At 43.3% G+C, this 13383-nt stretch overlaps 3 protein-coding genes across 4 annotated transcripts; 2 read left to right on the top strand and 1 right to left on the bottom strand.

Moving 5' to 3' along the window:
* The first annotated feature begins 40 nt into the window (after window positions 1–40).
* Window positions 41–2532, top strand: ucmaa (upper zone of growth plate and cartilage matrix associated a). Its single transcript, XM_086021764.1, has 5 exons — window positions 41–154; window positions 531–581; window positions 657–749; window positions 1272–1370; window positions 2285–2532. The coding sequence occupies exons 1-5, from the start codon at window positions 97–99 to the stop codon at window positions 2371–2373; spliced, it is 390 nt and encodes a 129-aa protein (XP_085877890.1). The 5' UTR covers window positions 41–96; the 3' UTR covers window positions 2374–2532.
* Window positions 2533–3194: 662 nt separating this feature from the next.
* Window positions 3195–11377, bottom strand: mcm10 (minichromosome maintenance 10 replication initiation factor). 2 transcript variants are annotated; one of them, XM_086021746.1, is made up of 18 exons: window positions 11276–11377; window positions 10913–10954; window positions 10386–10643; window positions 10106–10306; window positions 9857–9991; window positions 9008–9206; window positions 8738–8903; window positions 8472–8639; window positions 8196–8312; window positions 6638–6816; window positions 6441–6535; window positions 6246–6359; window positions 5774–6172; window positions 4937–5064; window positions 4716–4829; window positions 4450–4595; window positions 4289–4331; window positions 3195–3374 (listed from the first exon to the last, which is right to left on the bottom strand). In XM_086021746.1, exons 2-18 carry the CDS (start codon window positions 10917–10919, stop codon window positions 3291–3293), a joined length of 2553 nt encoding a protein of 850 aa, XP_085877872.1. In that variant the 5' UTR covers window positions 10920–10954; window positions 11276–11377; the 3' UTR covers window positions 3195–3290. The 2 variants fall into 2 exon arrangements, with proteins under 2 accessions (XP_085877872.1, XP_085877873.1); XM_086021747.1 differs by having other exon boundaries at window positions 11237–11318.
* A 123-nt stretch (window positions 11378–11500) lies between these two features.
* LOC147126697 (calcium-responsive transcription factor-like) lies at window positions 11501–13162 on the top strand. Its single transcript, XM_086021755.1, has 3 exons — window positions 11501–11606; window positions 11831–12824; window positions 12898–13162. The coding sequence occupies exons 2-3, from the start codon at window positions 11832–11834 to the stop codon at window positions 13144–13146; spliced, it is 1242 nt and encodes a 413-aa protein (XP_085877881.1). The 5' UTR covers window positions 11501–11606; window position 11831; the 3' UTR covers window positions 13147–13162.
* Window positions 13163–13383: the final 221 nt, after the last annotated feature.

Below are 13383 nucleotides of genomic sequence, written 5' to 3'. Positions count from 1 at the left end.
CCTCATCCGCCCTTCTTACTTTTCTCCGCACATCGGCCACCAGAGTTGATCGAAGTGCCGTGAAGTTTTGTTGACATTCTGTTCCCGCTCGCCGAGATGTCCCGAAGTCCGGTCTTCGCTCTGTCTTGCCTCACCACCCTCCTCATCCTCACTTGTGAGTACCGTCTGTTAATCGGGGGGGGAAGCGGGGTGATTCAGAGCAGCTGACAAAATATTTGGGAGGAAAAAAACATTTCTTACCTTCCAAGATGTCTTCTTTTTTTTTTTTTTTGCATTTCAGGCTTGATGCAAATCCGGAGTATTTATAAGTAAGAATTGATGATATGGTTAAAAATGCTCATTTATTCTTTATCATCTATGGCTGAGTCATTTTGGCACTGCGGCGTGAAACTTAAAAAAAGGGGGGAAAATATTTTCAAGCCCTTACCTTGAGTCACATGCTGCTTCACCACAACGAAAGACATTTAACTGATCATATGAAGCAGCCTGTTGAGGTAAAAAAAAAAAAAAAAAAAAAGTTTTTTTCTTAGTTTGCAGTGTCGGCGAAAGTGCGGCCGACTCCAAACCGGCAGATGTCAAAGGTGATACTCGCTAAATACATGACCTCATTATTTCCCCCACGACTGTGGCTAACCTGCTGAACTTTGACCCCTCAGAGGCCACGCCACCTGTGTTCATGCCCGAGGCGGACGCCGCTAGCTTTTTCAAACGCCGCAGTCGCCGCTCGGTGAGATACTACGAGCAGCTTGGTGAGTCGCACTGAGTTAATTTCCACCCCCGCCCGTATAAAAATTGTTATACGGCGTACACAATTTGAAATGATAAAAAAAAAAACAGAAAATACTGGGGAAAACGTATAAGTTGACAGGCATGCAAATGGGAAAAGCAAAACATTAGTAACATCCAATATATCATATTAACTCATTCACTGCCTTTGACGGTTTTACTCGTCTTTTCACAGTCCAGCCATTCAATCCCAGGAATTCATTTATTTATATTTTTTAATACGTTTTCAAACGTTAGGGTAAAAGAGGGTCTGGAAATGTCCGGCAGTGAATGAGTTAAACAGAATTATATAAAAAGGATGACGTGGGGATATACGGACGAAAAAAGATCAGGGATGGCTGCTAAGTCAATCAAGTATCGTGTCATCCGACAGAAGCCCCGTTGAATAGTCATCACTAGCCTGCAGAAGGAGTCACGGGGTAGTGTGGCGCAGTCTCGCAACGCCAGTGACATAGAACACGCGTGTGGTTGCCGTGTGTTTCCAGCCGAGCAGAGGGTGCACCGGGTGAACTCGGAGCGGCGGAGGGAGCACAACGAGGAGCAACGCACAGAGTACGAGAACTACGCCGAAGAGGATCGTACCGGTAAATGCGTTAACGTCACGTCGTAGGGATCCGAGATCAAGATGTCACACGGGGGTGATAATTGGTAACAAAGCCAAAATGTTTCGACATCATAAAATTGATATCGATTCTTGTAATAAAGATTAGTTTACTTATACACGGGAATAGAAATAAAAGAATCGCATATTAAATCGCAATATTGAGGGGGAGGATTTGCAATTTTCAAAATCAATCAGCCTTATTTCACAATAGTATAATACCCCTCTTGTAGCCTAAATATTGCGTAAAAATTATCATAGTTAAATAATACAAAATTAGATCATTATACTCATTTACAAATTGTATTAGATATGATGCCATACTTTTAAATTAGGGCTGTCAAAAGTTAAAGCATTAACTATGGAGATTAATTTAAGTTTGAAAACGCACTAAAAAAATTAACTCAGTTTTATTTACTTCTTGTAGCAGCTGACAAAGACGGACTTTTACGTAGTTTTACTTGGAAAAGTTGCTCGACGGCTCATTGGAGAAATCCATAATAATTTGCACATTTCGCAAAAACAAATTCAAATACTATATTAGTTGTACGTCATTGGTGTATCGTTCAACTACTGTATTTTACAGGAAAAAAAATCGTACTCGAGGAATCAAAGAAAGATATTAGGACAGTCTTTGAATCGAAATTTTGCACATTAATTCCAAGATTTTACTCAAGTAAATAACGGTTCCAAGCTTCGTAAAAAATAGTAGTTAAAACATACGATTAATCGCGATCAATTATGGAAAATTTTGCGATTAATTAGTTACAAAATGTGAATCGCTTGACATCACTATTTTAAATAGTTTCCTTTTTCTCAATAATTGTCATATCATCCTTTGCGCTGTTGTCGCTACGTTTGACTAATTTGAATGTTTCCCCCCCCCTTTAAATGCAGAGCAACGGGAAAGAACGAGGGAGAAACAAGAGCAAGTTCGAGAGTACAACTATGACGGGCGTTACCCTCGATATCACTGGTTTCACTAAGAGTGTTCGAAGCTAAAGTCAACCATGTATTTTCAAATAGCTTAAAAAAAAACAGGGCACCAAGCCAGTTTTATGCATTGTGTACAATTGTTTTTTTTTTGTTTGTTTTTTTTTTACATTGTACACGCTGAACAAATAAAGGAAATACTACGTAACGCATGCTTGTTTTAACTGCTTTTTCCATGCACGTACAAGCTTAATAAAACGTTACCATTATTGTTAGCCGGAGGCATTAGTAACAACTAGTTAAATCTTTACATTCGCTCGATTTCGCGAGAGGGGAAACGGCGGCGGCTTCAATGGACTCTTACGTACTGATGTATTTAGCACACGACACAGCACCGTCAGGAATTTGGAGTATTCAAACGGGAAGGCACGGCGGCATGGAATAATAGCGAAGAGGCGGCGAGCTGCTCAAGTCATCAGGCTGAAATAAATTCCAGATCGGAAAAAGTGGAAGGAGAAATGCCAAGAAGCGCTCTGTAATTGCGAAAAGCTGATGTTGTCCTGTTAAAAAGTGCCGAGATACCACCTGAGACTTCGAGGCTGGCGTGAGCCCCAACACCTGGAGAAGATTAGAGAAGGGATTTTTTTTTTTTTTTTTTGTCTTCTCACAGAAGACGAGAATCGCATTTCATTTGCTTGCGGAGGGAAAAGTGATCAACTTAGCAGCTTTCAACCAGCCAAAGTGAAAGATGAATACATATCGACATAATCGAATAAATTGCCAACCTGAGTGTTCTTCCACATTTTTTTTTAAAGTACATAAACAACCACCTGGGGCACAAGTGAAATAATATTAAAAGGGAACACCCTAAAACTTTCAATGTGTAAATCATCACTTTAATTTCTGCCATGATCAGTTGGTGAACAGCATTAAAATTCGCCAGCATAAAATAAAATCGGTAAAATTGTTTCTACTTTAAGCTGTTGAGGAACCTTCCGTGCTCTTCCCCTCGCGGCTTCAGAAGCTCTCCCCCGATCTTTGGTCCTGTTTTCTCCTGTGGGAGAAAGAGGCAATTTCATCCCTGCTTTGGCCCAAACGCAGATGGACGAAACGGAAAGAACACGGACAAAAAAAAATAAAAAAAAATCGAAAGCCATCCAAAACGAGAGAGGCAAATAACGATGCTGACTTTGGACTGACGCAATATCATCTTTATAAAGTGCAGATCTTGCAGGGCTGCTCGGTTATGGGAAAAAAAATATTTATCACGATTATTTTGGTAATAATTGAAATCACAACTATTCAAACAATCACTTATTTTTTTGGTACAAAACAAGAAAAAGTTTCGTTGTAAAAAAATACAATTCTTTGAAACAATATAATGATGTTCCTTTTGGACCAAACAAAATTAGTTATTATAAAATAAAAGAAGGTGCAAATGTATGAAGTCAAGTATGATTTCATAGTGCGTTAGGTATAAATGCACATTAACAATTAGGGATGTAACGATGAATCGAAAATCGATCTAAAATCAATTCGCCCCGATTAATCGAAAAAAATCGTCTTGATTAAATTCATGAAAATGATGTCTTGGTACGTTTTTTCATTCCAGATGAATTTTGAATGAGTAGATTATGCAAATGATGCTCTTGCGCCAAACATTGCGTATTGCGTTTGTGGATGGCTGCAGAACCACACTAGTGCACAGAGACAAGCACGGTAGTCATTTTTTAAAAATCGAAACGAATCGAAAATTGGGAAGTGAAAATCGAATCAAATCGGGGCTTGGGTGAATCATTACATCCTATTAATAATCGTTTTTACGATTTTGTAATCCCGGCGTGTAATTCATTGGATCATTTGAATTTCGATGAATTGCACGATCTTGGCGGACCAAGATACACTAAGAGCTTGTATTGGATGCCTTTTCGTTCGATAATGTTGAAATGAACCAGGAGGAACTTTTACCTTCAGCATTCCATCGCGCTGCCACTTGAACAGACCGCAATTACTGGAAAGGTAAAAACAAATAAGTTCAAATGTCAACACAGCCTTGCCGCAAAATTCCATTTTTTTTTTTTCACCGATATAAGCGTCAGCGCAATCGAGCAAGATCTCTTGTGGCCTACCTGCAGTGTTTGTGCGGCAGTCTGTCGAGGGCGACGGCTCTCTGCCCGCACGGACACTTGAAGAAGCGTTTGATGGCGTCGTGCCAGCGCAGCGGGTGATTCTCGCCCACGCAGCGATCCGCCGGCTTGAAATAGGTGTAGTTGCACTAGAAAGCGACGGAAGGAGAACTCGTAAAGACCGACCCTCAGCCGAGCCAGGAAGACGCCGGCGCTCTTCTTCGGTTTTTGTCCGCTCATCCCACACCGGAGGTGGAAACGGAAATGACCTTTGCACAGGAAACAGCACGACACGCCATCTCCCGGATGCCCTTCATTTTCTCCTCCATCTGCTCCTTCTTGACCAGCGGGTCAAAGTATTGCTCCTGCAGCTGATACTCAGCCTGGGGAGGGAGCGCAAAAATAAAATTGGAAATATGGAAAATGTGTCTCAATTTGGCTTAAATGTGAGCAGTTTTGATCGAGGCGGGTGCGTGCGAGGGCGGCGTACCGCCTGCAGGGCGGCTCCATGGAGGGATTTGGCGTTGAGGATCTTTTGGAACTCCTCCGACCGAATGTAGCTGAGCTCATCTCGCTGCTTCTTCTCAGCTGGCTCCAAATCGGCGTCCCCAAACTCAGCTGCGCAGGAGAATCGTAAGAGAGCGTATTCAGAAGTCGAAGCGCTTGGGGAAATGCAAGTATATTTGAGTAAGTTTGAATGTGCTTTTAAACTAATTCCAAATATTTTATCTATGGTCTCTCTATAGTGTGGATTTTCATCAATTAACAGGTTGTAAGAGTGCCGTTTTTAATTTGAATTATTTTTTTATTATTTTTTTTTCTAAATTAATGTAAAAAAAAAAAATACTGTAATTAAAATTCAAAACTGGGTTTCCACCGTACTAAAGGGGTCTCGGGACATTTTTAACATCGATTTTTTTTGGTGTGATTTTTATTTATTTATTCAAATTAAAACACTTTTTTTTACCCTAATATTTGTAGAAATAAATTGAAATAAATATATAAATAAATTCCTGGGATTGAATTCCTGGACTGCGAAAAGACAATTAAATACGTCAATGGTAGTCAATGAGTTAAAAAAAAAAAACATGTATAGTTGTATATATATTTCATTTCTTTTTAAATATATATATATTTTTTCAATTTTATTGATACACTGCCATGTATGAATTGATATGTATTGATTGATACTTTATGAATCCCATTGAAGAAATTCAGTTTGGCATATATAATAGCGTCCAATTTTTCATTTGAAGAAGTTGCATTTGAGTTTTGCATTGTAACATTTCGTCATGTAATGTAAAAAAGCTCATGCGAGTGCGGGTACCGTCGGGCGAGCTGAGACTCTTCTCCACCCGGGCGCTGATCTGGCCGCTGCTCGTCCTCTTCCTCTTGACAGCGTTGGGGTCGTCCCTCTCCAACGCCATCCCCTTGGCTCTCAACTTCTTCAGGGCCGCCACCTTGGCTGCCGAGAGGCCGGGGGGGGCGGCGGCCCGTGCGGGGGGCGGGCCGGCGTCAAAGAAGAGGACGTCCTCGCCCTTTGAGAAGCCTCGTCCCAGCGTGGGCGTTTGCGCCGCGTCGGGAGCCGCTCGCGAAGACGGCGCCGCGGTGGCCGCCGCCCTCCGTCGGCGGTTGAGCAGGAACTCCCTCTGTTTTTGCTTCTGCTGCTTCAGAAGCTCCGACGCCGAGACGGACCCAACGGGAGACCCTTGCGCGTCTCTGCCGACTGACGGACAAGGGAAAACATTTGAGCGGGGCCGAGCCGGCGGGTTGGGACGGGTTTGCGCGCGTCGGCCAACCTGCCGCGTGCCCCCGCGTCAGGTGCTCCCTCAGCTGCAGGGCCCCCGGCGACGGCACCGACATCAAGCCCCTGAATTCATTGGAGCAATTGGAAACGTCGCCAGACTTCGTAGCTACGGGACAGAAGCAACTCTCTCGCTTCAGTTCCCTTTGCTTTCATTTTCACTCACGGATTTTGCCGCCGCTGGCCTTACCGAGCATTTTCGCCTGAAGGATGTGACGAGCAGAGTCTTTCACAAACAGCTTGTCCAGGGTCGTCTGTCCTGTTTTTTTCGGTTTGGACGCGGATCTGCACGCCACGCCCCCCCCCCCCCCCGGCCCCCGTATGGATGTCATGAGGAAAATGTTTTTCCAATGTCGCCCGAGAGGAGAAGCCACGGCCGGGACTCACAGTGACGCGGACGAGACGCCGCCGTAGTGGAAGCCGTCCTGACAGATGCGCTCCCTGAGGCTGACGCCTTTCGCCTTGTTGGGCGCCTTTCCGGAGAAGGACGACTGCAGCTCGGAGCGCTTGGAGCTCATCTTCTTGTACTGGGCTTTGACGTGATATTGGCAGTACTGGCACTCGTACTGGACACAGGAGGAAGGAGGCAAACGTACTCGGCTCAAATGAGCTCAAAGAATTGGGATAGCAAAGCTGATTCGAAGAATAAACTAAGCCGCTGGGCTTTTGTTGGAATATGTACGCCGTCCTGTGAAAAACACGGGTCTACAATTTTGGAATGTTTTTTTTTTTTTAATTTTCACATGAATGCGATGTCTGTAACGCGGAAACACCATTCATGTAAAAATGAGAAAAATTGAGAGTTTTTCACAGGACAGCGATGTAATTATAAAATGATTTCATTAAATAATGTGTGAAAGGGGAAGACAACCCACATTTTTTTCAAGAATATGTTCTATGCAGGCTCAATAGTGGAAACAAGGCATTCTGTTTTTTGGGAAAGAAAAAAAAAAAAAAAAAAAGAGTTAATCCACCCGCTTTTTTTAGCCATCTCCGGGGGCGGCCATTTTGTCACTTCCGTCGACTGAAAATGACATCACGGATGCTCAGATGCTCAAGTGACAAAATGGGTGGATTTTGCGGCTTAATTCATATTCCACAATCGTGATATTAATCAAAATGCCATGTTTCAACTAGTGGACCTGCATAGAACATATTTTTGAAAAAAAAAATGTTTGGTTGACTTCCACTTTAACACATTATTTTATTAAAACATTTGTGATTCATTTATAATTACATTAAATATTGTCGCTCTTATGTGAAAAACACTTTTTTTTCATTTTTCTTATTTTTAATAGTGCTGTCAAACGATTAGGAGTTTTAAAACTAATTAATAGCAACATTTTCCCAAATTAATCGCGATTAATCGTATTTTTCAACTTTTTTACGACACTTGGAACCGTTATTTACTTGAGTAAAATCTTGGAATCAAAGAAATAAAAGTATATTTCGATCCAAAGACTGTTCTAATAGCTTTCTTTGACCTTTAAATACAAATAAAAAAATTATATTGGATTTCTCCAATAAGCCGTCAAGCAACTTTTTGAAAGTAAAACTGCGTAAAAGTCCCATCTTTCCGACGGTGACTCTCCTCCAAGCACAGTGAGCTGCCACAGGAAGTAAATCAAACTGAGTTAACTGAGTTAATTTTTTTATTTAGTGCGTTATGAAATTGAAATGAATCTCCATAGTTAATGGTTTCATTTTGACAGCCCCGATTTTTACATATTCATGTAAAATTGTGTATTTTACTACTCAGACCAACTTGATTTATAGAGCCCTTTAAAAAAAAAATAATAATAATAATAAAAAAATAAAACGCAGATGTATTGGGCTATGTCAAAAACGTTTCTAAAAAAATATTACGAGACTATTATGCTGAAGGGGCCTGAATACTAATGAGCGGAACTGAGCGTACCTTTTCATCGCTAATTGACAGAATTACCATGTTAACAAGCTGAGAGCAGGGATCTCCATTTTTCTTCATGGCTTTGCACGTGCCGTAATCTTGAGCTTCGCCCATCAGCAACACCTTCTGTGGGTGATCCACTGTCAAGCTGACCTGCGTGTTATCATATAAAAAGCTTTTGGAACCGCAAAATTTCATCCGAACAATTCCCGAGCAAAACATAAATGAACAGCCTGAAGAGCGTCATTGAGAGGTGACGACATGGAAGTAAACGAACATTGAAAGCTAAGAAAACGGCCGGTTTGTGCTTACCCCGTCATATCCGTCTTTTGGTTTCATGGAGTTGGGGTTGAGGATTCCGATGACGGTGCCCGTTTCGGTCTTCCAGTGCTCCTTGTGGACGTCGCCGAACAGCAAGAGCGACACAAAGGCATCCAGGTTGTGGAGGTCGTTCAACTTCCAGATGCTAAAGGTTTTACCCTTCATGCACAGCAACGTTAAAGCAAGCGTAAGTGCCCGTAAATATCCAACGCATCATCTAAAAAAAAAAAAAAAACGAAGTGGTGGCGGATACGTACGCTGTTGCTGCTTTGCGGCGTCGCTTTGCTAACCAGCACGCCAAACGTCACCCAGTCGCTATCCTCCAGCTTCTCGCGTCGCAGGCGGTCCGGCACTTGCGACAGGCGGATCAGGCGGCGGTCAGCCATCTTGCGGTCCATATCGCTGGACGAAACGCGTGGCTTTCTGAACGCCAACGCAAAACATTGGATTTCAAACTGACCATTTTTCGAAAAAAATAAACAGAGATTTGAGTGTGTCCGATTGAAGCTTTGCTAAAAAGTCCTGACCTGAGCCGCAACCCGGAGTATTTCTCCATGGCCACGTCTTTCGGAAGAGAGTCCAGTTTAGGCGGTCCCGCTGAAGTCGTCGAGCAGGGTCTGCTGTGGAAAGTTGTAGACGGGCGCTCGCGAGTGGCTGCCTTGCTCGTGCTTTCCACGGGCAAGAAGGAGCTTCCCATCTTAATCTCCACCAATGGTACTCTGGCTTCTGAAAAAAAAAAATATATATATATATATATATATATATATGTATTAGGGCTGTCAAAATTAAAGCATTAACTATGCAGATTCATTAAAATTTCATAAAGCACCAAAAAAAATTAACTCAGTTAACTCAGTTTTATTTACTTCCCTCCGCTCACTGTGCAGCCAAACTTAGAGGAGAGTCACTGTCGCAAAGACGGACTTTTTCGTAGTTTTACTTTAAAAAAAAAAAAGTTGCTTGACGGCTCATTGGAAAAATATAAAATAATTAGCACACTGCGCAGCCATATTCAAATACCATATTAGTTATACGTCTTTGGTGTATTGTTCAACTGTTGTATTTTACAGGCAAAGAATCGTATTCGAGGATCCAAGAAAGCTATTAGCACAGTCTTTGAATCGAAATGCTGTATACTTTTATTCCTTTAATTCCAAGATTTTACTCAGGTAAATAATGGTTCCAAGCTTTGTAAAAAAAATTGCAGTTGAAAAATATGATTAATCGCGATTAATTATGGAAAATGTTGTGATTAATTACAGTAGTTAAAAAATTGTAATCGTTTGACAGCACTAAATATGTATATATTTTTAAAAATAGTACCGCGATAAATGAGACATTAAAATGAATTACATGCAATCATGTGATGGGTTTACCTGGTGAAGTGCTGGGTTTGCTTTGGTGGGCCACTCTGGCTTTGCGTTTAAAAGAGTCACCATTGCCCAGCTCGGAGATAAAGTCAAAAGACTCCTGCACCTTCTGGCTTCCTGCTCTGACTGGATTGGACGTCACTGATATTAAAGTGAAACAGATCGTCATGGCGATGTGTGACAATGAACTGGGGGAAAACTACAGTGTATTAGCGCACGTTGGAATCGCGTTCTGTGAAGTGGAAATAATTTTACCAGATTGATTCTTTATCTTCTGAGTGACAGCCACTGGTTTTGCGGCCATTTGCTTGGGGGCGGCCCGGCTGGGGGGCGACGGTTTCGGAGTGGGCGTGCTCCCTGATGGTCTCACCGAGGAAGGGGAGCAGGAAGCACTCTGGCTTGCCTCTAGCTGCTTCTGCAATGCCTGCATTTTCTCCTGCATCTGCCTCAACTCCTCTGAACAGGATGGAAGGAACAAAATAAATCAAAACATCAACTTGAGGCGTGGCCGGTGACAAACGACGCGGACACAAACCTTGAAGCTCCTCTTGGGACCTGTTGAGACTCTCACTGGCTTTGCTTTTATTTTTGGGAGCTACTTGCTCTTCTTTTTCGATATCATCTACATCTCCAAAGAGCTCTGACAATTCATCCTCCGGCTCCCGTCCTTCCTCATACTCGTCCCCGCCATCGTTGTCAAAAAGGCCATCCAAGTCATCGGCCTGATGCTGCTCCTCTCCACAGCCCTCATTCTCGGCCATTAGGGATGTCAAAATGTCCAAATCATCTTCGCCTGGACAGAAAGGAAATAAATGACTGCTGTTAGGCGTTATACATCCATTTTCCAGGCCACTTGCCCTCGTTAGGGTCAAAGGTGAGATGGAGCCCGACTATGTGAAAAGCGAGGTACACATTGGACGGGGTGGCCAGCCAATCACAGGATAGAAACATACAACCATTCTCACTCACACCTATGGACAGTTTAGAGTCTTCAATGACCCTGACAGGCAAGTTTTTGAGGAAAAGCTGGAAAAGATGCAAAATAAAATGGAAAGTACTTACAATCCATTGTAGAGCACAGTTCACCTGAATACGGCTGCCAAGCTACAAAATGACACGCAGTGTAAGTGGCAGTTAACATTACGGGTACAGTATACATTAATTGTTCAGGGCAAAGCACATTTCACACATTTAAAAACCACCATTGAGAAAGGGACGGGAATAATATGAAGTTACAATAGGGTCAGTACACTAAATTCAACATAGGCTACAGTACGTTACCACCAATGGGCCAAATTCACAGCTTTTGTGTCGTCTATATTATTCAACGGAATCCAAGCGTATTTAGTTTCGATATTTTACGATTATTTGGTGACTAATACGTACAAGCATGCGTATTTACTCGTTCAACTAAGAATTTCTTACTTGGTGTTCTTCCCAAAGCGAGGGACAAAATCCAAACTGGCGCTAAACGGAGGACCCCGCTGTGTTGTCAAAATCATTTTTAGGTGCCTCGAATCCGCCTGACAATAAAACCTTTCTCAACCTTGAATTTATTTCTTGGTAAAGGCTAAAATTTTAAGACATGTACAAAACTAACACATAAAAGTGAATGGGAGTGGGGGGGCAGCATCTTATACCGGCAACATTTTTTCTTTTACCGCACGGCAAATTTTCCGACACCAAAGTAGGCGTGCCTTCCAGAGGACCTGAAGACTGGAAAAAGCTTCAAGTTTTGGGCTCATGAGCACAACGGGTAAGAATTAACTGAATGCAGTTTAAGAAGAGAAACGTAGAATAACTGTATGCATGTATAGGACGAACACACGTATTTTCATCGGAAACGGTTACCTGCATCTCCATTTTCACCAAAATGAGTTTGAGGGGCATGTAGTAAAGTCAATAACTGGATGAAAATGGGGAGAAAAGCTTGAGAATTAACGTGAAAACTGCAATACTGTCTGCATTTGACTCAAAAAGGATGGAGGAATGCGGCGACGACCCGGTTCTCAGTGTCGTCAAGTGGCAGGATTTCCTTCAGGACTACAGCAAAGATGGGGACTACATCCATGGCTTTGTGACCACTGAGTCAAGCGTAGACGATGTCCTGGAACTGTACAGAAGAGCTACTAAAACAACGTTCTGCACCCGCCGCTCCTCCTCCCTGCAGGTGGATCCGCTCAAATGCAAGAATAAGAAGTTCTGCACTCGCTCTTTCGTGTTCTGCAGGACCATCAGCCCACGCATCAGCGATGATGGAGTTCCCTTCACCTATGGCGGCATGAAGACGCTGGAGTGCCAGTATGGACCTAAAAGGGAGCATAGAAGAAAGAGCGATATCGAAACCGCGCGCTTGGATGAGAATATGAGAAGCAATAACGGAAACACGGCATCCTGCGAACTAGAGAAAACGCCCAAAAAGAGACTTTCAACCGGAGTCACCAAAAAGAAGGGATGCCAAGCCAAAATCTCAGTTTGGCACATCTGCAGGTTGCCCGAGTACGTCGTGACGGCAAAGAGGAGCGTGACCATTTGGCAGACCAGAGCCAAAGAGAGGCTGCTGCAGGACTTGGAGGCAGGGAAGGAAGTGATGATGGAGAGCCGCTTTTATATCAGTTTCCCTCTCCGGCGAGCACACACGGAGCATTCGTCGTGCGGCCAAAGCGAAGCCCAGCCGCTGCACCCGCAGATCATCCAGTGGATCGAGCAGCTCGTCGGCGAGGGCGTCACGACCGCCAGGGACGTGCAGGCGCTCCTCAAGCACAACGTCCAAACCAAAATGTCTGACGTCATGGCGCCGGATGAGCAGCACCGGGCGTATTATCCCACGCTTAAGGACATAGCCAATCACGTCTATAAAGCCAAAGTGAAGCGGCAAGCCGCCAACGAGCCCAAAAGCGATGACATCACCACCGCCCTCCTTTTACTCGACGCGTCACACATCCTCCCGGAAGACTCTCATCAATCACAGCAAGTAAGGGAACGACCGGCTTTTTGTGCGCCCCGAATCGATTCATTTGTCCTTTTTTTTTTTTTTTTTTATACAGGTGACAACGTACGCGGATGAAGCGGTGTGGAAAGCGAGGGCGGAGCTACACGAGGAACTCAACGCCACGTGGGCGTCATCCAACGATTGCGCCGACGCCGCGGCGCTGGCGGAGCTCAAGGCTGCCATCAAGGACCTCCACGAGAAGTTTGTTGCTAACTCCGAGCGGAGGCACGAGGGAGGCGCTTTGTCGCCGGCAAAGATGGCGAAAGTGGACAGTTTGCACGCCTACTTTACTCTGCAAGACTAAAAACAAAATATCTTTCTGTTATGACTTGATTTTTTCATTTTTTTTTTCCTCCTGACAGATGGTCTCTCTATGTTGACGTAAACATTCACAAGCCCAGAATTTGTATTTATTTTTTATGTTTTTTGGGGACCTAGCAAATTGCTGGACAAGATTAAATCATTTTGAAAATGCACAGACAAAGCGGACTGATTACATTTCTTTATTTCAAATTAACGGAACAGCTTCTATTTTTGCAGG

The sequence above is a fragment of the Filicampus tigris genome, chromosome 22, assembly GCF_054856515.1.
Source record: "Filicampus tigris isolate MCC_2025a chromosome 22, RoL_Ftig_1.0, whole genome shotgun sequence".
NCBI classification, from domain to species: Eukaryota; Metazoa; Chordata; class Actinopteri; order Syngnathiformes; family Syngnathidae; genus Filicampus; species Filicampus tigris.
Note: the sequence above shows the minus strand (reverse complement) of the source record. Positions and strands in the feature narration are given on the sequence as shown.